Source organism: Callorhinchus milii, unplaced genomic scaffold, assembly GCF_018977255.1.
Source record: "Callorhinchus milii isolate IMCB2004 unplaced genomic scaffold, IMCB_Cmil_1.0 Scaffold23, whole genome shotgun sequence".
NCBI lineage: Eukaryota > Metazoa > Chordata > Chondrichthyes > Chimaeriformes > Callorhinchidae > Callorhinchus > Callorhinchus milii.
Window position 1 is genome coordinate 9,485,383 of NW_024704764.1, and position 19,588 is coordinate 9,504,970.

The 19,588-nt window shown below is 53.6% G+C and overlaps 3 protein-coding genes across 4 annotated transcripts in view; all 3 read right to left on the minus strand.

The window, feature by feature from the left end:
* Positions 1-6,455, minus strand: part of kansl1b (KAT8 regulatory NSL complex subunit 1b) — a 67,429-nt gene extending 60,974 nt beyond the window's left edge. Inside the window, exons 1-3 of the mRNA XM_042343358.1 lie at positions 6,424-6,455; positions 6,123-6,219; positions 3,085-3,167 (exon numbers count right to left, since the gene is read on the minus strand). The gene's annotated coding sequence lies outside the window, so the exon portion shown is untranslated. The remainder of the gene's footprint in view (positions 1-3,084; positions 3,168-6,122; positions 6,220-6,423) is intronic.
* A 4,383-nt stretch (positions 6,456-10,838) lies between these two features.
* On the minus strand, positions 10,839-17,627 carry cdc27 (cell division cycle 27). Of its 2 annotated transcripts, XM_042343379.1 has the most exons (11): positions 17,593-17,627; positions 16,984-17,080; positions 16,524-16,731; positions 15,583-15,755; positions 14,857-15,009; positions 14,540-14,748; positions 13,860-13,977; positions 12,758-12,886; positions 12,470-12,544; positions 11,914-12,094; positions 10,839-11,454 (listed from the first exon to the last, which is right to left on the minus strand). In XM_042343379.1, the coding sequence occupies exons 3-11, from the start codon at positions 16,708-16,710 to the stop codon at positions 11,363-11,365; spliced, it is 1,317 nt and encodes a 438-aa protein (XP_042199313.1). In that variant the 5' UTR covers positions 16,711-16,731; positions 16,984-17,080; positions 17,593-17,627; the 3' UTR covers positions 10,839-11,362. The 2 variants fall into 2 exon arrangements, with proteins under 2 accessions (XP_042199313.1, XP_042199312.1); XM_042343378.1 differs by lacking the exons at positions 10,839-11,454; positions 17,593-17,627 and having other exon boundaries at positions 12,031-12,360; positions 16,984-17,045.
* Positions 17,628-17,647: 20 nt separating this feature from the next.
* LOC121850659 (cell division cycle protein 27 homolog) lies at positions 17,648-18,992 on the minus strand. The gene is made up of 3 exons (XM_042343393.1): positions 18,760-18,992; positions 18,443-18,651; positions 17,648-17,881 (listed from the first exon to the last, which is right to left on the minus strand). Exons 1-3 carry the CDS (start codon positions 18,856-18,858, stop codon positions 17,671-17,673), a joined length of 519 nt encoding a protein of 172 aa, XP_042199327.1. The 5' UTR covers positions 18,859-18,992; the 3' UTR covers positions 17,648-17,670.
* Positions 18,993-19,588: the final 596 nt, after the last annotated feature.

The following is a 19,588-nucleotide window of genomic DNA, read 5'->3' on the forward strand; positions in this document are numbered from 1 at the left end:
GGGTTAGAGACACAGTAAAGCTCCTCTACACTGTGCGTCCGTCCACACTCCCAGGTCAGGGTTAGAGACACAGTAAAGCTCCTCTACACTGTGCGTCCGTCCACACTCCCAGGTCAGGGTTACACGATCTTAGGTCCTCTCGAAATACTGCCATACAGTGAGAAAGTTATCTTGTGAAGGGTAGGAGTTCAAGTTTTTTGAAAGCGGGGGCGCGGGGCCGGTGTCATGATACTGTGTCCGTTTTAAGTCAGCAAAGGGGTTGTTAAACAGAAAGATGTCAGCGAGCAGAGCTGTCTCACACCACAAAGCAAAGGTAAGATGCTGTGACACGATAATTGGACCCAACGTCAAAGGTAATTGAATTTTATAAATGGTGTTTGTAACTCACAGCGGCTTATCTGTGCTTCCCAGGCGCGAGAGAGTGAGTCACTTCCCCCGACAGACACAGGGAGTGATTTCTTATCAATGTGGAATGACACGGCTCAAATGTATGAAACGAACGAGCAGGTCTTCTTTCGAAAGAAACTAAACTAAAAGAATAATAATCATAATCCACGCATTCGATATTGCGTCGTTGGGACGTCTCAAAGCGCTACACAGAATAGACTGAGATATAGAAACAGGAGGAGGCCATTCAGCCCCTCGAGCCTGTTCTGCCATTCTATAAGATCACGGCAGATCGGTACCTCAAGTCCAGCCTTTAAGTAACAACCGAAATAGCTGTATATTTTGTGGGCGAAACGCAGCGGCCGGTTGCGCACAGCAGTGTCCCATTGAGTAACCAAATGCTTTTTTTTTAAAAAAAGATTACCAACCCCGGAAAAGTGGAGTCCTGTCGCTCAGTGGTTAGAGCACTCGCTTACAAGAGAGAGACCCGAGTTCAATCCCCGGGGGGTCAGTCAGGGCCAAACCTCGGGCAAGTTTCCTTACTCCACACAGAGCCCTAATAATAATACCTCCAAAAACCCAAAACAATAATAAATTGGTCATTTTCAATCCGCGACTGTTTGTGGGACATTGCTGTGCGCAATCGGCCGCCGCGTTCGCCCACAAATATACAGTCAATTCGCTTTACAGTGCGTTCTGTGAAGCGCTTTGGGACGTCGAGAAGACGTGAAAAGCGCTATATCAAATGCGAGGATTATTATTATTATTATTATTAAAAGTGATCTGCCATTCGATGAACAACTGGACTCCTACTTACTGCTCGGTAAAAGAGGCGCGTGGAGTAAGGAAACTTGGCCAACGTTTCGCCCCGCCCGCCCCGCCCCGCCCGCCCCGCCCGGGGATCAAACCCGGGTCCTCTCGCTTGCGAGGCGAGTGCTCTAAACCCCTGAGCGACAGGACCCCAAACGACAGCAAAACCTCACGCCATCTCTAACCTGTGCCGTCGCTAACCTGGGAGTGCTGACGACGGACAGCGTACAGAGAGCTTTCGGAGTCGCGTCTCCCGGCCGTAGGTGTTATTTCAACTTGTTTGCCCACAAGACATTACAGTCACTACGCGTTTACGGCTCTCTACCAAATATATACTCTGCTGGGAATTTTAGGGGGAAATTAAGTTTCTTTTTTTTATAAACAAAACTGTCATAGAAGAGTGAAAATGTAATGCAAAACGGAAGACAGAGGTATTGAAATACACACACACGCAAACACACCCCAAAACACACACCCCAAACACACACACACACCCCAAACATACACACACCCCACACACACCCCACACACACACACCCCAAACACACACACCCCACACACACACCCCAAACACACACACCCCACACACACACACCCCACACACACACACCCCACACACACACACCCCAAACACACACCCCAAACACACACCCCACACACACACCCCAAACACACACACCCCACACACACACCCCAAACATACACACACCCCAAACATACACACACCCCAAACACACACACCCCAAACATACACACACCCCAAACATACACACACCCCACACACACACACACACCCCACACACACACCCCAAACACACACACACCCCGAACACACACACACACCCCAAACACACACACCCCCCAAACACACACCCACACACACCCCAAACACACACACCCCAAACACACCCACACACACACCCCAAACACACACCCCACACACACCCCACACACACCCCCCAAACACACACACCCCCCAAACACACACACCCCCCAAACACACACACCCCCCAAACACCCCCCCAAACACACACCCCCCAAACACACACCCCCCCAAACACACACCCCCCAAACACACACCCCCCAAACACACACCCCCCAAACACACACCCCCCCAAACACACACACCCCCCAAACACACACCCCCCAAACACACACACCCCCAAACACACACACCCCCAAACACACACACCCCCCAAACACACACACACCCCAAACACACACACCCCCCAAACACCTGCAAAGCTAATGATTGTCAACAGTGGATTCTGTGGGGAGCGACGCCTTGTGGCCGAAACAGGACCTACACCCACCATCAGCCACAGTGCAGCTGAGACCTTCCTTCCCCTCTCTGGTCTTTAACAGGGAGTGAGGAACAGCCTCAGTCTAATTTAATTGGAAAACAATCTCAGTCAAATTACTGTTAAATTCAACATAATATAATTGAAATGCAGTGTCTAACATTTGTCACACAGTGTACACAGTCAATTCACTTTGCAGTGTGAAGCGCTTCGAGACGTCTCAACAACGTGAGAAGGCGCTGCACCAAACGCAAGGAATAGTGTTATTATTATTATTATTATTAATCATTGGAAGTGAAAAGGATTTATTTTTGGTCGATTTGGCTATCTTGTTACCAGGCGCTGCCTTCCCCGTGACCCCCCCCCACACACCCTATCCTGGGGCTCCTGGAATGGGACTCCCTCCCACCACCGTTTCCACCCTCGCTCCTCAGGGCTCCGCTTGAACGAGGTGTGGGGTGGGTGGGGGTGAGGTGGGGAGAGTAACCAAATGCCCATCAGGTGAGGAAGAGCCGGAATAAACAACAAGCTGGTGCGGCTAATCCATAAGACAACACCCCCCCCCCCCCCCTCATGCCCATCTTACCTTGACCTCTTTGACATGGAGATCCATCATTGCTGCACAGAGAGGTTCAGCCCTTCCTCAGGTCTCCGTGTCTGCTCCAGTCCCTACAAGCAGAGAACGTCCAGATTTCAGCAAGATTTCTCACCCCCACCTCCACAGGCCCAGAGCAGTAGCTCGGCCGGTTGGTTGAGCACGGGACTTGGGACCAAGTCTTGTTCTGGGTTCGAATCCCCGAAGCGCCACTGATCATGAGATCGATAGTGGGAATCTGGGCTGAAACAATCCTCCCCCAGGGAGGGGAGGGTTAGAGGGCAGATGGGGAGCGGGTATTCTGGCCTGAACTGGCTGTAAAGAGACAGGATTACAGGATTACAGCACAATAATGGATTGACCAGACCAGCTGTCCATCAATGGGGCCTGAAGGGGAAGACACAGGTACCACTGCACTAGGTTTAGGTGTACCATAGAAGGGGATTGGTTTGGATGGACAATAAAATGATTTTACAGCTAAAAATGCTTCAAAGTGCTTCACAGGCATTTGCTGGCAAGTCTAGTGACTGTATTTTGTTGCCAAAAAACTGCAACCACTTTCGTGCACAGCAAAGTCCTACAACCAGCTGTGAAGTGAATGAGCGTTTTATCTACCGGATTGTCGGCCATGACACTGGGAGAAGAAAAACTGCCTTCCGCTTTCCAACAGCGCTGTGGGGAACTTTGACAACCACCAGAACAAACCTAGATGGGACCTCAGCTTAATGTCTCATCTCAAGGGCAGCATCTATACAGCACACTCCCTCCCCTCCCCCAGTACTACACTTGACTGTGAGCTCAAAGTCCCCAAGTGGGCCTTAAACCCATAGGGTGAGAGTCCTGCTGACTGAGCCATGGTAGTTGCCTGGCCGGGACCACCCAACTCATCAGAGCTTTGGCTCTCAGGATGGGAGGTCGTGTCTACACCTCAGAGTCTGCCTCTGATCACTGTGAAGCAGTCAACCTAATACTCCGAGGAGTCCCACTTACCTTCTTCCCACCAGCCTCCCCAACGAGGCGAAGGCCCAAGTCAACCGAGGTTCCAACCCAGAACCTTCCGGTCCCAGGTCCAACACTCAACCATTTGAGCTTTCCCAGGCCAAGTCTGGTAAATCCAACTCCCTACTCACATGAAGACAGTGTCAGTGCTAGACAGGACTGAGCCACTCACCAAGACCTAGCAGGCAAACCCATCCGAGTTGATCTTTCTAGTTACGATTAGAATTGGGGAAAATTCTTAAATCCAGCCTGAATTTTGGGAGCTGGTTTCTTCTTAAGAACCTCAGAAAAAAAACACAGCTTCCAAATGACCATCAGAATGAAGATGTAGATAAAGAATGTTCCCCTTCAGGCAACAAAAGACACCCCTCAAGGGCAGGACACTGGGGGCCTGAACCTTGCTCCCTCCTACCTCTCCGACCTACTCTCCCCCTACCTACCTGCCCGTACACTCCGTTCCTCTGACTCCGGTCTGCTCCACATACCCCGCCCCAACCGCCCTACAATCGGTGGCCGAGCCTTCAGCCTCTCAGCCCCCAGCCTCTGGAACTCCATCCTCAGTGCCTTCGCCGCTTCCTCCCTTTCCTCCTTCAAGGCTGATCTCAAGACCTTTCTCTTTGACCCTGCCTTCAGCTCCCCTCTCGACTCTACCCCCTCCTCGCTCCCTCCCTTCCCTCCCCTCACCCTGACCATCTCCCCCCAATGCTCGGGTCCCGATCCAATTGTCCAGCGCCTTGGGACGTCCTCCCGACGTGAAAGGCGCTCTCTAAATGAAATCTTGTTGTTGTCTCTTTCCCCCCCAGTTGGAAAACTATCGTCATAGAATTTAAAATTCGTCAATTCAGTCTCATTCGGAACAAAATAAAACCAAGACAAATCAAGGCTGGATTTAAATAATTTGGTGGTTTGGTGTCCAAACTGTGAAGTTTTTCCCCAGAACAGGGGAAAAGGTTTGGGGTTAAGATTCTCCAGAGCTGAGTTAAGAGTGGGAATCAAACCTCGACTGGACCCCGAACAGGGGGAAAAGAGAGACTGGGATTTAGGGAAGATTCCCTCTCCTACCCCCCCAAACCCACCCACTCTTCAACTGAACCCCTTTAAGGCGTGAAAAAAAATGGTTATTTTGGTGACACTAACAACAAGTTACACGTACACAGGGTCTTTCACGTCAGGAGGATGTCCCAAGGCGTTGGGCAGTTGGGGGTTGGGATCAGGAGGGGTGGAGGGCAGGGGAGGGGTGGGTGTAGGAGTGTACGTAGGTGACATACTGGCTGTGAATGGTCCCGTCCCCCAGAAAAGCGGGGAGAAAATTGGGAATTTTTAAAATCCAAAATGATGGTACAAATATTTATAAAAGTAAAACTAAACCACACCTTCGGAGGTTCTTTCCAGTGAACTAAAGCGAGAACTTTAACGGGGGACATGGATATTTCGCCCACAAAATACACAAGACGATTGTCTTTACAGTCAGTCCTGTCAAGTGCTACTATCAAATGCAAGAATTATTATTGCGGAGGGGGTCGAGGGGGGGAACGGACCGACGAGAGGGAGAGAGAGAGGGAGGGAGCGGGAGCAGGGGTGGGTGGGCGGGCGGGTGGGGGGGGTTTCCAAGACAGAGATGTTACCCGGGGCTGTACGAACACTTTCTGTGCTGTTAAGAGTCTAAATTTGCTTCAGGGCATCAGGGCATTCAATCCAAATACTGCCCTCTCCCCACCACCCCCCACCCACTGCCCCCCCCCCCCCCACCAACTGAGTTAAGACGTCCGGGGTCCAGTCGAGGTTTGATTCCTACTCTAACTCCGCTCTGGAGAATCTTAACCCCAAACCTTCGACTTAACGTGGGCAGAAGTCACAAAACCTCTTACGAGATCTCAGGCCAAATTTTTTTTAAAGCATCTGAAAAGAAAATCTATGTATCGAGAAAATCTAAAATCTTCATTTCTCTCTTCTCTCTCTCTCTCTCTCTCTGTGTGTAACATTTCCATCGTTGCGACGAGGAGCGAACCGAGAAGAAAGTGGCTTCTTACAATCTTCCTGAGGCTCCGAGCAGCCCACGTCCAAGTGGCGGCAGCAGCAGCAAAGCAGCAGTAAGGCCTCCTATGGCTGGAGATGTCTTCAGACTGTCTGTGGGGTGGGGGGGAAAGGGGGGAAGAGAAGAGAGGGAGAGAGAAAAAAAAAAGGAGAGAGTGTGAGAAAGGAGGTAGATTGCAGATTGCAAAGGTTGAGGGAGGGGTTTGGTGGGGGGGAGGAGGGGGGGGGAGGAGGGGGGGGGAGATGGGGAGGGAGGAAGGAAGGAAGGGCTGAAGGCTGCTCCTGGGGAGAACTTACCATCAGGGACTCTCTTTAAACTTCATGCAAGTCTGGCCCTCAGCAAGAGCAGGGATTGGGGGTGGGGGGTGGGGGGGGGGGGTGATGGAAGGTGGTGGGGGGGTGGGGGGGGGGTGGGGTGGGGGTCCTTTCCTGCACACAGACTCCCAACACTCCCACCTCACCTCACCTCACCCACTCCCCACGAAAATGCTGCCAACTGCCAGTTGCATTGGGTGGGAAGGAGGAGGTGGAGGAAGAGGAGGAGGAAGGAGAGGAGAGCTGTGTGTGTGGGGGTGGGGGGTGGGGGGGGGTGGGGGTGGTGGGGTGGGGAGAGGTCAGGGTGGGGGTGGGTTGGCACCAGTTTGGGGTGGGGGGGAGGGAGGGGAGGGGGTCTGTGCACAGCCACTCCATGGCCCCCTGTGCCCAGTGTGGCTTCGGCTGCCCCCACACACAGTCCCATTGAGCAGCAGCTGAGAGCACAGCTGAGCTCTCACACTAACTTGGCTGCAGGAAATGCCGCCCCCTTTCCCCCCCCTCCCCTCCCATTGGACGCTCGGCCCGGAGTCGCGCCGCGATTGGCCGAGCCGCCCCGTCACTCAGTCAGTCGCTCCGCCCACCCCCACCCCCCCCAGGTTAGGTTGCGCGGGGGGGAGGGGTTGGTTGGAGTGAGTGGAATTGCTCAGTGCTAAAAAAAGGGGCGAGAGAGAGAGGGGGAAGAGTTGGGGGGCAAAGGGAGGACCCCCTGAGGGGCAGGTTGTCCCCACGTTACGTAGGGGAAGGGGAGTCGGAGGGGAAAACGAACTAAGCGACTGGGTGGAGAGAGGGTGTCAGCAGATAGTGTCCAAGTGCCTCCAAAGTGTGGTGATGGATGAGAAGAAGGGTGGGTGGGTATGGTGGGTGGGTATGGTGGGTGGGCAGCAGGTGGGCGGATGGCAGGTGGGCGGGTGGCAGGTGGGTGGGTGATTGGGTGGGTGGGCGGGCGGGTGGGGAGGTGGTGGGTAACAAGGAGCAGTTTGACACAGGGAGAAAGGAAATGAGACACTGAGACAGAGAGAAAGAAGGAGAGAATAAAGGCGAGGGAGGGGGAGGGAGGGAGAGGGAGGGGGAGGGAGGGAATGGGGAGCAATAGAAGAGGAAAATGATGGGGTTAAAAATCAAGCGGTTTGAAGCCGGGAGGGATTGAGGAGGGGGTAAAGAATGAGGAGACGAACAACAACTCAAAAGCGGAACGGAGGGAGCCAGGAGGAGGCCATTCAGCCCCTCGAGCCTGTTCCGCCATTCCGTTAGGTCACGGCCGAGCTGTACCTCGACCCAACCGCGGATCCGCCTTCCGCCCCGGGTCCCCCTCGATGCACTTACATACAGGAGGCACATTTCCGTTGCCCCACCGCGTCAGAACGTCCCAGGAATTCCTGCCCTGTCCTGGTTTTCCCACCGTCAGTTACACGCAGCGATCACTTCAAAGAGCTCGACAGGTGTGACGGAGAGCAGAGTGTTGAGGGGGGGTGGTAGGGGGTGGTGGGGGGGTGGGGGTGGTGAGGGGTTTGACCAAAAGCAACGTCAAAGGGAGTGTAAGATCCTACGATCGAGAGGGGCTGAAGGTTGTTCAGCGATGGTGGGACTGAGGGAGCGAGGACTGGGCAGAAGAGAGTGACGGATACGACGTGGTGGGGGGGGGGGGGGGGGGGGGGGAGTGTTGCCGTGGTTCGCCCAGGCTGTCCATAGAGAAAAGCGGATCATTTTCCAGAGGGGGAAGAGTTAGCGTTCAGAGGGATTTGGGGTGTCCTTGTAACACCCGTCACGAAAAGGTGAGTGTGCGGGTGCAGCGAGCGCCTGGGAAGGCTGAGGCCACGTCGGCGTTCGCGGCAGAAGGGTTAAGAGTACAAGCGTAGGGAAGTCTCTCTGCGGCCGGATAAGGCCTCGGTGAGACCGCACCTGGAACATCGCGCGCAGTTTTGGTCTCCTTATTTCGGAAAGGACATCCTCGCCTTGGAGGGGGCGCAGCGTAGATTCACTGGGGGTTGGTTCCTGGGATGAGGGGGTCGACCCACGAGGACAGGTTGGGTAACCGAGGTCCATATTCTCTGGAATATAGAAAAATCCGAGCTGATCTTGTAGAGACCTATAAGATTCTTAAGGGTCTCGACAGGGGAGACGCCGTGAGACCGTTCCCCCCGGTTGGAGGATCTAAAACTAAGGGTCACAGCCTCAGGATTAAGGGTCAGCCTTTTCGAACTGCGTTGAGGAAACATTTCTTCACTCCGAGGGTAGTGCGTTTGTGGAATTCTCTGCCCCAGGAGGCCGTGGATGCTCAGTCAGTCCTTGAACATATTCAAGACTGAGGTTGATAGATTTCTAAAGGGATCGAGGGATCAAGGGATCCGGGGATAGGGCGGGAAAATGGAATTAGGTTGGAAGCTCAGCCATGATCGTATTAAATGGCGGGGCACAGGCTCGAGAGGTCGAATGGCCTCCTCCTGCTCCTACGTCTTCTAGTCTGTAAAGAGACAAATTAGATCCAAAATAGAGAACATCTTCTCTTCTCTCCCAGTAGCGGTCTCCTACACCACCCCCCCCCCCCCCCCCTCCGCCATCCCACCCACCAACACCACCTTTTACAGCGCCTTTCATATCGGTAGGACATCCCGAGGCACTGGACAGTCAGGGATTCGGACCCTGACAATCTCAGAGCTCAGGTACAGTGAGATCGCCTGCACCCAGGAACTGGTTGAACTGAAAAGTTGGAACCAATCAGAAAACACCCACATGGCACCCGACCAAACTACCACGAGGTTTATTATCGTTACCACCACCGCCACTAACCGCGAGTTGCGTGTGGTTCCGCAGGTACGTGAGCGAACGCAATCTGCGCACCATTCCTGCTGTGGCCGTTTTGACCGACTCCGCGAGCTGTTATTCGACGGGAATGTCCCTCCAGCATCAACGTGACTTTGGAAACTAATAATAATAATAATCTTTGCATTTGATATAGCGCTTTTCACGTCGGGAGGACGTCCCAAAGCGCTTCACAGAACACACTGTAAAGTGAACTGACTGTATATTTGTGGGCGAACGCGGCGGCCAATTGCGCACAGCAATGTCCCACAAAGTGTCGTAGATTCAAATGACCAATTTATTATTGTTTGGGGTTTTTTGGAGGGATTATTATTAGGCTCTGTGTGGAGTAAGGAAACTTGCCCGAGGTTTCGCCCTCTGCCTGGAATTGAACTCAGGTCTCTCACTTGCAAAGCGAGTGCTCTAACCACTGAGCTACAGGACTCCACATACCAGTCCTTGCGTTCGATCGAGCGCTTTATCCGGTCTCCGAGACGCCTCCGAGCACGGTCACGGAACGCACGGTAAAGTGGGATCGACTCGACGGCATTTTGTGGGTGAAACTTGGCAGCCGATTGCACCCAGCAGTGCCCCCCCAACTGTGGACCAAGTGACCACATTATTATTATTATTATTATTTTTTCACCCCGCGGTTTGTCACTGGCATTAAGCGCTTTCTCGCGGGGCGAGGGTGTTCCACGGCGCCGGTAACTCACCTCCGCAGCTTTCCGTTCAAGGCTGAATTTAATATTTTTTAAAGGCAAAAGGGGTTGAAAGAGCGGAGGGAGGATCAGAGACTCACGAGTGCCCACACGCCCTCCCGGTCGCTGTTCGTGGAACCTCTCGAGGCCAGAGGGTGAAAATCACATCAAAAGTCAACCATCCAGCAACTTAAAAGGTTTTCAAAGTATTTTATTTTCGATTTTTTTCACATCATTAAACTGAGTTGCAAATATATTAACAAAAAGACTTTCTAAGACTGTACAAATCTGAAATTAAAAAGGGATTAAGCAACAGGAGAGAGAGAGAGAGAGAGAGAAAAAAAAAAATCCACGTGGAACGAGTTACAGTATTAAAGGCAAAAGAAAAAAAAAAAAATTAAAAAAATAGACTACGTTTCAACACACGCACGCTCACACACATTGCGCTTTCAGTTTTTCTTTGCTGGCGCTACCCTGCCCGCAGCAGAAGGTTCCGGGCTTCCACGGCCGGCGTAAACGTGCGCCGTCGCAAGCGACCAGCGCTGGTCGTTCACAGAGAGGCCGCTCTGCGCTGTAACTGGCGAAATAAATGTCGGGGGAGGGTGTGCGCGTGGGGGGAGGGGGGGGGGGGAATGGGGTGGGGTGGCCGGGAGGATAGGGGTTAGGGCGGTGGGGGGGGGGGGGTGGGTGGGAGCGGAGGAGGAAGGTAAGAGTTTTTTTTTTTAAAAAATCTCCTTTCACAGCAACCCTCTGGTCGCTGCGCCCCCGGACCTGGTTGAGAACCCGGTTGCCAGTTTGACCGCCAGCGACATATCATTTGCACGATGGGTCTTCACTTACAGGTCGCCCTCTCCCCGCTCCCTCCCCCCCCCCCCTTCTCCCCACCTCACCCGCCCCTCGACGTACAAGGTACGAGAGTAGTCTTAGGGATGAACGTCCGTTAAAAAAGAGCAGCACAAGTTTCTGGATTTCCACAGAGAGCGACGATCACGCCTGGCGTGAGCAGGAATAGCAGAGAGGGGTTGGGTAGGTGGGGGGGGAGAGAAGAGCGAGAGACCCACAGGTCGACATTCGGGTTAGTGAACACCATTTAAGTTTAAAAACAAAGCCCCGTTTTTCCAACATAAATATCGCCGAGGCTGTAAATTAAAAAAAAAAGTAGTTTGTGGGAGTCTCCCAGTGACGCAGTGATGTGTTTCTTAAAAGAGCAGTTCGGGATCTGTGTACGTTTCACGTTGGCAAATTGCATGAGACAGATATCTGAAGCGGAGAGGGACACAGGCCGACTGTGTGTGAGGGAGAGAGGGAGAGAGAGAGAGACACACACGCAGGGAGCGAAGGCCAGAGAGGAGCAGCTGTCACTGTGTGGAGCTGTGGTTGGGGCTCGGACAGATTTTTTTTTTCTTTCTTTTTTTCCTTTTTTACAAGTTGAAGCTCTCCTCGCTCTCCACCGCGTGGAGCTGAGTGTCGTCCGCGTCCGTCATACTGCTCTCCTGCGACTCGTCCGTACCCGCTGCGAGAAGAAGGTTACAGTTAGCGGAGTCCTGTAGCTCAGTGGTTAGAGCCCTTGCGCCCCTCGCCTCGCGGGCGAGAGGACCTGGGTTCGATTCCCGGGCAGGTCAGGGCGAAACTTGAGGCAAGTTTCCTTACTCCACGCGCCTGCCTTTACGCAGCAGCAAGTAAGAACCTGGTTGTTAGTCGATTGGCGGCTCGATTTTCCGGGGATAATAATCCCTCCAAAAAAATAATGCTAATTTGGTCACTCAATCCACGACTGTTTGTGGGACCCGCTGTGCGCAATTGGCTGCCGTGTTTCACCCTCAAAATACACGCAGTCGATCCACCTTACAGTATATTCTGTGAAGCGCTTTGAGACGTCTCAAAGAAGTGATAAGGCACTATATCAAATACAACGATATTAATATTACTACTACAACATGGCAATACTACCAGCCTGGTCACTAACACTGACCTGTGTCGTACTGGTAGCCCTCGCTGAGCTGCCCGTCGTTGGTTACTGGCTCATCATCGTCTGGCAAGTAGCGCTTGTCGATGGCCTCTTTGATCTGGTTGTTGGCTCCCTTGGGATCCAGGTCCATGGCCCAGGAGAAGTTCATCAGCGCGAGGTGAGTCTGGCCCAGCTTCTTGTAAACCTGGTGAGAAGGAGACTCAGATGGCAGCCTGGCCTGATGCTGGAGAAGGAGATGATACGGAGACCGAGAGATAGATGGCGGGAGAGTGTGGAGTAGAGGAGGAAGAGGATTCTGGATTTTATCTGAGGGGCCTTTGCTGGTCCTAAGGATTCCTGTTAACTGGTCCCATGCTTGCTCTCCTCTCCATCAACAGCCGAGTCCTCAACCACTTCCCTCTCCTTAAGACAAACTACACAAGTGAGGGTAACACACAGCATGCAGTGGCCCTGGGGAAAGACACGAGTGTAAATGAGCTCAGCCTCACCCCCGAGTCAACTACAGAAACTAAGCCTCGCCCTCCCCTCCCCCTCAGCAATGCGGACGTCAGCCTCTTACCTTTCCTATTAGGAAGTAAACCAGCGACTCTTTGGGAACGATCTGTTTCAGTTCTTCCAGCTCCTGTAAAGCTGCCTGGTAGAGGGAGAGGACAAGAGGTTACAGCGAGACAAGGTCCACTGCGCTGGCCCCCGTCAGCACATGAAGGCGGGCGCGAGGGAGCGGTGTGGGAGGGGGGCAACAGGTCAGTGCGGGCGGGAGTGGGGAGGGGAAGTACCCAGTATTGCAGGCTGGGAAGGGGGGTGGAAGGCATAAAAGAAAGAGTGCACTGGCAGCCATGGTTCTCACCTTGTATTTCTCATTTGCAAACAAGATGGAGGCTCTGTGGAATTTGCATAGAGGGTTTTTGGGGTCGATTCCGATGGCTTTATTTAGAGTTTCGAGAGCGCTGTCCGATTTCTTCAGCGCGTGTTGGACCTGAAAGACACGAATCCAAGGAAAAAAAAAAAAAGAAAATCCCGTGAAAGCGTCCAACGCAGAGACTGGAATCCTACAGGCCGCTCACACAGACTTAATTCCCCCGCAACACGTCTGCCGTCCGCCGCGACGCACACACACACACACGCGGCCGCGGCAATCGGCGGCTTGAAACGGGCCGAGGCTGCCTGAGCTCAAACGCGTGGCTCGTGCCCTCTGCGCACTTTCGGCAACACCGGGCACCGAAACTCTGGAACGCTTCTCCCTCCGTCCCCCTCGGCCTCGCCCCTTCCCTCCTTCCTCTTCCCCCTCCTCCTCCTCCCCCGGCTCGGTGTCGTGCTCTGCCACTGCCGAGCGCTCGGGGGGGGGGGGGGGGGGGGGGCTGCTGCCCTGCGCGAGGGGCGCTGTGTAATTGCACGCTGCTGCTGTTGCTGTTGTTGTCTGGAGGATCGGTTACTGGACCCCCCCCTCCCGGCACAGTCCTGACTGCAGCGGCTCTGAGCTGAGGAGAAGCGGAGCGATTCCTGCTCCGTCTCGCCCACTTGTGGCGACATCCCGACACTGCAACAATCCAACGAGAGAGAGAGAGAGAGAGAGCGCAGAGGAAACGGATTTATTCCCGGGTGAGGGTGTGGGGGGGGGGTGGGGGTGTCAGGGCAAAGCCCGAGGCAAGTTTCCTCACCCCACGCGCCTCTGTTTACGCAGCAGTGAGCGGGAACCGTGAGCCGTTAGTCGACCGGCCGAACGCCTTCCCGAGGCAATGATCCCGCCAAGAAAAAAAAAAGCGCGGTTCGCCGAAACCCGCGATGTTTGCGGGCGCTGCTGTGCGCTGTTGGCTGCCGCGATCCATCCCCCCCACAGATACCGCAGCCGATCCACTTTAGTGGCTCCCGCGAAGCGCTTTGCGGCGGACTCGAAAGCCGCGATCAAGCGAACGTATGATCCTCGACCAGCTCCGTCGCTGCTCACTCACCACTCCGATGTGACACAGCAGCACAGAACTCTGGGGGTTGATGTTCAGCGCTTTCCTGAAGTGGATTTCTGCCAGGTTGAACTTCTCTTGCTTGTAGTAGATCATCCCCAGACCGTACCTGAAGGACAGAGGTACGTCACTCACGGCGCTCTCCGGCAGCTCTCTCGCTCTCCCTGCCGACCCTCCAGGGTTCAGGTAAAGTAACCCAGAATCTTTGCATTTCGAGATACGGCAGAGCATCGCAGTCCCTGGTTCTCCAAACCGCAGACGCACAAACCCTCGTGTAACACACAAACCCTCGGATAAGTACACTTTAGGTCGGGGTATCAAGCGATTATGGGGTAAGGGCAGGTAATTGGAGTTGAGGCACTGATCAGTCGTGATCTTATGGAATGGCGGAACAGACTCGAGGGGCTGAATGGCCTCCTCCTTTCCTGTGATCCCGCTACGAATAGACATCCTCCACCTTCCCACCCTTAGGATTGTAATTCCTTCCCCTCCAAACGAGTGCAGAGCTGCATGGACACCTCCAGTGGTGCTGAACCCCCAGCCCCTGTCCTGTTAAACCCGCCCCCCAACCCAAGGTATCTGTCAAAGGGGTGAAAGACACAGTGAATGCCGAGCTGTGGGTTCTCACCAAACCCTGACCTGCACATGTAGACTGTGCAGACTGTGCTTACCAGGCGTTATAGTGCTGGGAGTTCACACGGATGGCGTTTCGGAAACAGGCCAAGGCTTTGTCCAGCTCCTCTGTCAGCACAAACTCGTGCCCGAGGAGAGTGTAGGCGTAGGCAAAGTTGGGATCCACCTGGATAGCCCTCTGGAAGAACTTGATGGCGATGTCGTGCTCTCGCTGTAAACTGAAGCAGTTCCCCGCGGCGCACCAGGCCTGTGAGAGAGCCAAGCTGTCAGCACCAACCAACGGGGCTCGATGGGTTTCCTGACAATGTGTGTGTGGGGGGGGTGGGGTTGGGAAAAGAAAGACCCCACGACTCACCTCTGGTGTATTCTTGTCCATCTCAGTCAAGTCCTTGGAGAGGACGGAGAGCGTGACATCCTTCTGCAGGTGCCACAGGGTGGTGGAATAGATCTCCATCCCCTCCACACGGTAGCTCTCGATACGCCGCACCTCGGAAAATATCCTCTCCGCCTGGAACAGGCAACAAAGAGTCTGACGGGGAAACTAAATACACAGGAGTTGCCCTGACTTGCGGAGAGGGCTTGTACACATGCACTTGGCAGCCGGTCCTCGCCAGGCTCCACGAGCTCCCAATCTCGTCTACAAATCCCTTCACACACTGGCACCTCTCTACCTTTCTGACCTGCTCTCTCTCCCCACTCCACTACCCGCTGCCTCCACTCGACTGTCTCTGGCCTCCTGTTCCTTCCTCTCCCCCTCCCTCGGCGGCCACGCTTTCAGCCACTACACCCCAAAACCTTTGAAACTCTCTCCCCCAATCCCTCTGCCTTGCCCCCTCCTTTTAGATCACGACTGAAGTCCTTTCTCTTTGACCGTGTTTACGGTCACCTCTCTCCCTCCCTCTCGGCTTGGGGTCATGCTACGCCACTGCCAAGCGCTCTGGAGCGCTGCTCTGCGCGAGGGGCGCCGTGTAAATGCAAGTTGTTGTCTCCCAGGAGCTTCCCCCGGGGTCTGTGTGGTCGAGGGGGGCAAGGAAGGCAGCAAATGTTGGGGATACGCCTTTGAAATAGCGTGGCCACTTACCGGCATGTACTCAGCCAGCTCAAAATGTGCCCTCCCGATCTGGCACAGCACCCAGCCAGTGTTGTAGTGGTGAGCAGGCAGCTGGCTGAGGATGCTGATGGCCTCCTTACAGTTGTAGGAGCAAAGCGCCAGGTAACCTTTCCCCATCTCTCGCAGGAGGTTCATCAGCCCGTCTGACAGCAGAGAGAGAGAGAGACACACACACACACACACAAAAAACACACAAGCCCAAAGATTTATGGTTAAGAAAAAATAAGTTATTTCTTCAGTATCTTCTGTCAGTGACTCAAGGAGCTTCACAGTAAAACGGAGGGTGTGTGAGTTGAACGGACCCCACAGAACAGACTGCCCCCCCGCCCCACAGTGCTGTTGTGTAGCACTAAGCGAACACTGACAGGTAGTGTCGCCATGGGACAGGCAGTGTCCAGCAGTCAACACCAGATGCTATTGTATCATCACCGCACTGAAACATTAGGCTAAACTGGGAACTCAACTCTCCGATGTGGGGTTTGAACCCACAGTCGTGGTGGTTGGATCCATTCACATTTTCAAGACTGAGGTGGATAGATGGTGGTTAGGTCAGGGTATGAAGGGATAGGGGGGGCAAAGGCGGGTAATTGGAGTTGAGGTGGAGATCGTCCGTGATCTTACAGAATGGAGGAACAGGCTCGAGGGGCTGAATGGCCTCCTCGTGTTGCTATGTCCCTACGACAGTTACCAGCGCTCTTTCTTAACCCGGAGGCTAATTAACCTGTTGCCGGGAAGGGTGCTGAGCTCGATGCTGTGATGGGATGAAGGCAGAGTGGGTGTTCTGGAGGAATGAGATCAAATGGGCTGTAGGGCCTTCTTCTGTATTATAAATTCCCACGATTCATCCAAACCAATCTCGTAAGACAGGGGGCTGAATGGCCTCCCCCTATCCCTGACAGGTGAACACTCACCCGCAGCTGCCTTCTGTATGTTGAAGGCCTGCACTTGCGGTGTGACTGAGGACACCTTGCCCTCCGAGAGGCCTGAAGAGTCCAGTTTGCTGATCTCCAGACTGTCGTTCTGGTTGGGTTGGGTGATTCCCGATTTGCTGGTCTTGTTTTTTGGTTTCCGGTTCGGAATTTTGGGCGGAAACTTCATTTTCAGCTTTTTACTGTTCTCCTGTTTGTTGAGGAAAAAGGGCGGAGGAAATGGCAGAGGACAAGTGAGAGGCAGGAACAAAGAGCTGAAAATCATCACAGTCGAGCCTGATGCATCATCACCCCCACGGCCAATCTGAATAATAATACTTACATTTGACACAGCACCATATATATTTAATACGTCTCAAAGCGCTTCACAGAACATACTGTAAAGTGAATTGAGGGTATGTATTTTGTGGGCGAAACGTGGCAGTCAATTGCGGTGAGTTACCTTTGTGGTAGAGCTGGCACTTGTAAACAGTCTGGAGCTCCTCCTGGGCGGAGCATTGGTTGGGGCCGTGCTGGTTGGAAACAGGACTTGAGTCGCACTGAACACACAAGGTCAGAGAAAAGATTAGGTGCAGAAGTCCCCGTGTGGGAGATTTACCACTTCCAGCGACGGGAGCAGTCGGAGTCGAGATTACACTGACATATTTAAACACTTTATTAAAGACTGTTAAAGAGATATTAAAGACTGAGACTGTTCCCAACACAGTGATCAACATCTATAAGCTACCTAACTCTTGAAGGGGTTAAATGCCTTTAGTATTAGACCTGGCACACTACTTTAATAATGAGTCAACTACAGGCGTGTGGGGAAAGGCTGGGTACGTGGGACTGAAAGGTTTGCTTTTAAAAGAGCTGGCACAGACATGACGGGCCAAACGGCCTCCTGTGCTGTAAATTTCTATGGCTCTATAGGGAAAAAAAACAAATCAATGCCCAGTGCTCTGTGAATGTTACATTTGTACAGTGCCTTTCCCATCAGGAGGGCGCCCCAAGGCGCTGACATCCCAAGGACACACGAGTAACGCACGAACTCCCAGCCCCAAACTCTCACCTGGTCTGCGGACCTGACGATTGTGTTTGAGTCAGTGGATTATCCATCCCCCCCCACAGATACCGCAGCCGATCCACTTTAGTGGCTCCCGCGAAGCGCTTTGCGGCGGACTCGAAAGCCGCGATCAAGCGAACGTATGATCCTCGACCAGCTCCGTCGCTGCTCACTCACCACTCCGATGTGACACAGCAGCACAGAACTCTGGGGGTTGATGTTCAGCGCTTTCCTGAAGTGGATTTCTGCCAGGTTGAACTTCTCTTGCTTGTAGTAGATCATCCCCAGACCGTACCTGAAGGACAGAGGTACGTCACTCACGGCGCTCTCCGGCAGCTCTCTCGCTCTCCCTGCCGACCCTCCAGGGTTCAGGTAAAGTAACCCAGAATCTTTGCATTTCGAGATACGGCAGAGCATCGCAGTCCCTGGTTCTCCAAACCGCAGACGCACAAACCCTCGTGTAACACACAAACCCTCGATAAGTACACTTTAGGTCGGGGTATCAAGCGATTATGGGGTAAGGGCAGGTAATTGGAGTTGAGGCACTGATCAGTCGTGATCTTATGGAATGGCGGAACAGACTCGAGGGGCTGAATGGCCTCCTCCTTTCCTGTGATCCCGCTACGAATAGACATCCTCCACCTTCCCACCCTTAGGATTGTAATTCCTTCCCCTCCAAACGAGTGCAGAGCTGCATGGACACCTCCAGTGGTGCTGAACCCCCAGCCCCTGTCCTGTTAAACCCGCCCCCCAACCCAAGGTATCTGTCAAAGGGGTGAAAGACACAGTGAATGCCGAGCTGTGGGTTCTCACCAAACCCTGACCTGCACATGTAGACTGTGCAGACTGTGCTTACCAGGCGTTATAGTGCTGGGAGTTCACACGGATGGCGTTTCGGAAACAGGCCAAGGCTTTGTCCAGCTCCTCTGTCAGCACAAACTCGTGCCCGAGGAGAGTGTAGGCGTAGGCAAAGTTGGGATCCACCTGGATAGCCCTCTGGAAGAACTTGATGGCGATGTCGTGCTCTCGCTGTAAACTGAAGCAGTTCCCCGCGGCGCACCAGGCCTGTGAGAGAGCCAAGCTGTCAGCACCAACCAACGGGGCTCGATGGGTTTCCTGACAATGTGTGTGTGGGGGGGGTGGGGTTGGGAAAAGAAAGACCCCACGACTCACCTCTGGTGTATTCTTGTCCATCTCAGTCAAGTCCTTGGAGAGGACGGAGAGCGTGACATCCTTCTGCAGGTGCCACAGGGTGGTGGAATAGATCTCCATCCCCTCCACACGGTAGCTCTCGATACGCCGCACCTCGGAAAATATCCTCTCCGCCTGGAACAGGCAACAAAGAGTCTGACGGGGAAACTAAATACACAGGAGTTGCCCTGACTTGCGGAGAGGGCTTGTACACATGCACTTGGCAGCCGGTCCTCGCCAGGCTCCACGAGCTCCCAATGTTAGTCGATTGGCGGATGGATCACGTTTCCCGGGGGCAATAATCCCTCCAAAAACAAACGCGGTCGCTCAATCCACGACTGTTTGTGGGGACGCTGCTGTGCGCAATTGGCTGCCGCGTTCCAAATTCACTTTACGGTATATTCCGTGACGCGCTCTGAGACGCCTCCAAATGATAAGGCGTTGTATCAAATGGAAGGATTGCAGCAACATACAAAGCTCCATAATATGACTCCCTGATAAGAGGGATTGCACATCAGGTTGTAGTAATGAGGTTGGAGTGTTAGCGGCTTCGCCAAACAGATTGATGGTGGGGCTGAGAACAGAATCTTTCATCCAGCAATCAGTGACAGCGCCCGTCTCCCTCAGGCGCTGTCAGAGCTAAACTTGGGAAATTCAGAAGCCTTTTCACACTGGTACATCCAATTTAGGAGATGATAATGTTTCATTCAAGGAGTCAAAAGCGGAGTGAGACTCGGCTTCTGTGGCAGCTCAGTGTCTCAGGTGTACCGGTGGCTGTGCAGAACGCAGACGTGCAGATGATTGAGATCAC

Excerpts from the sequence above, each read along its gene's own strand:
- cdc27 (XM_042343379.1), bottom strand. The coding sequence starts at position 16,710 with ATGAAGTTTCCGCCCAAAATTCCGAACCGGAAACCAAAAAACAAGACC. Across the intron at positions 15,756-16,523 it reads CATACAGAAGGCAGCTGCGG|ACGGGCTGATGAACCTCCTG; the intron begins GTGAGTGTTCAC and ends CTCTGCTGTCAG. Across the intron at positions 12,545-12,757 it reads TTGCAAATGAGAAATACAAG|GCAGCTTTACAGGAGCTGGA; the intron begins GTGAGAACCATG and ends TCCCTCTACCAG.
- LOC121850659 (XM_042343393.1), bottom strand. The coding sequence starts at position 18,858 with ATGGAGATCTATTCCACCACCCTGTGGCACCTGCAGAAGGATGTCACG. Across the intron at positions 18,652-18,759 it reads TGGACAAGAATACACCAGAG|GCCTGGTGCGCCGCGGGGAA; the intron begins GTGAGTCGTGGG and ends GCTCTCTCACAG. Across the intron at positions 17,882-18,442 it reads TCCCAGCACTATAACGCCTG|GTACGGTCTGGGGATGATCT; the intron begins GTAAGCACAGTC and ends TCTGTCCTTCAG.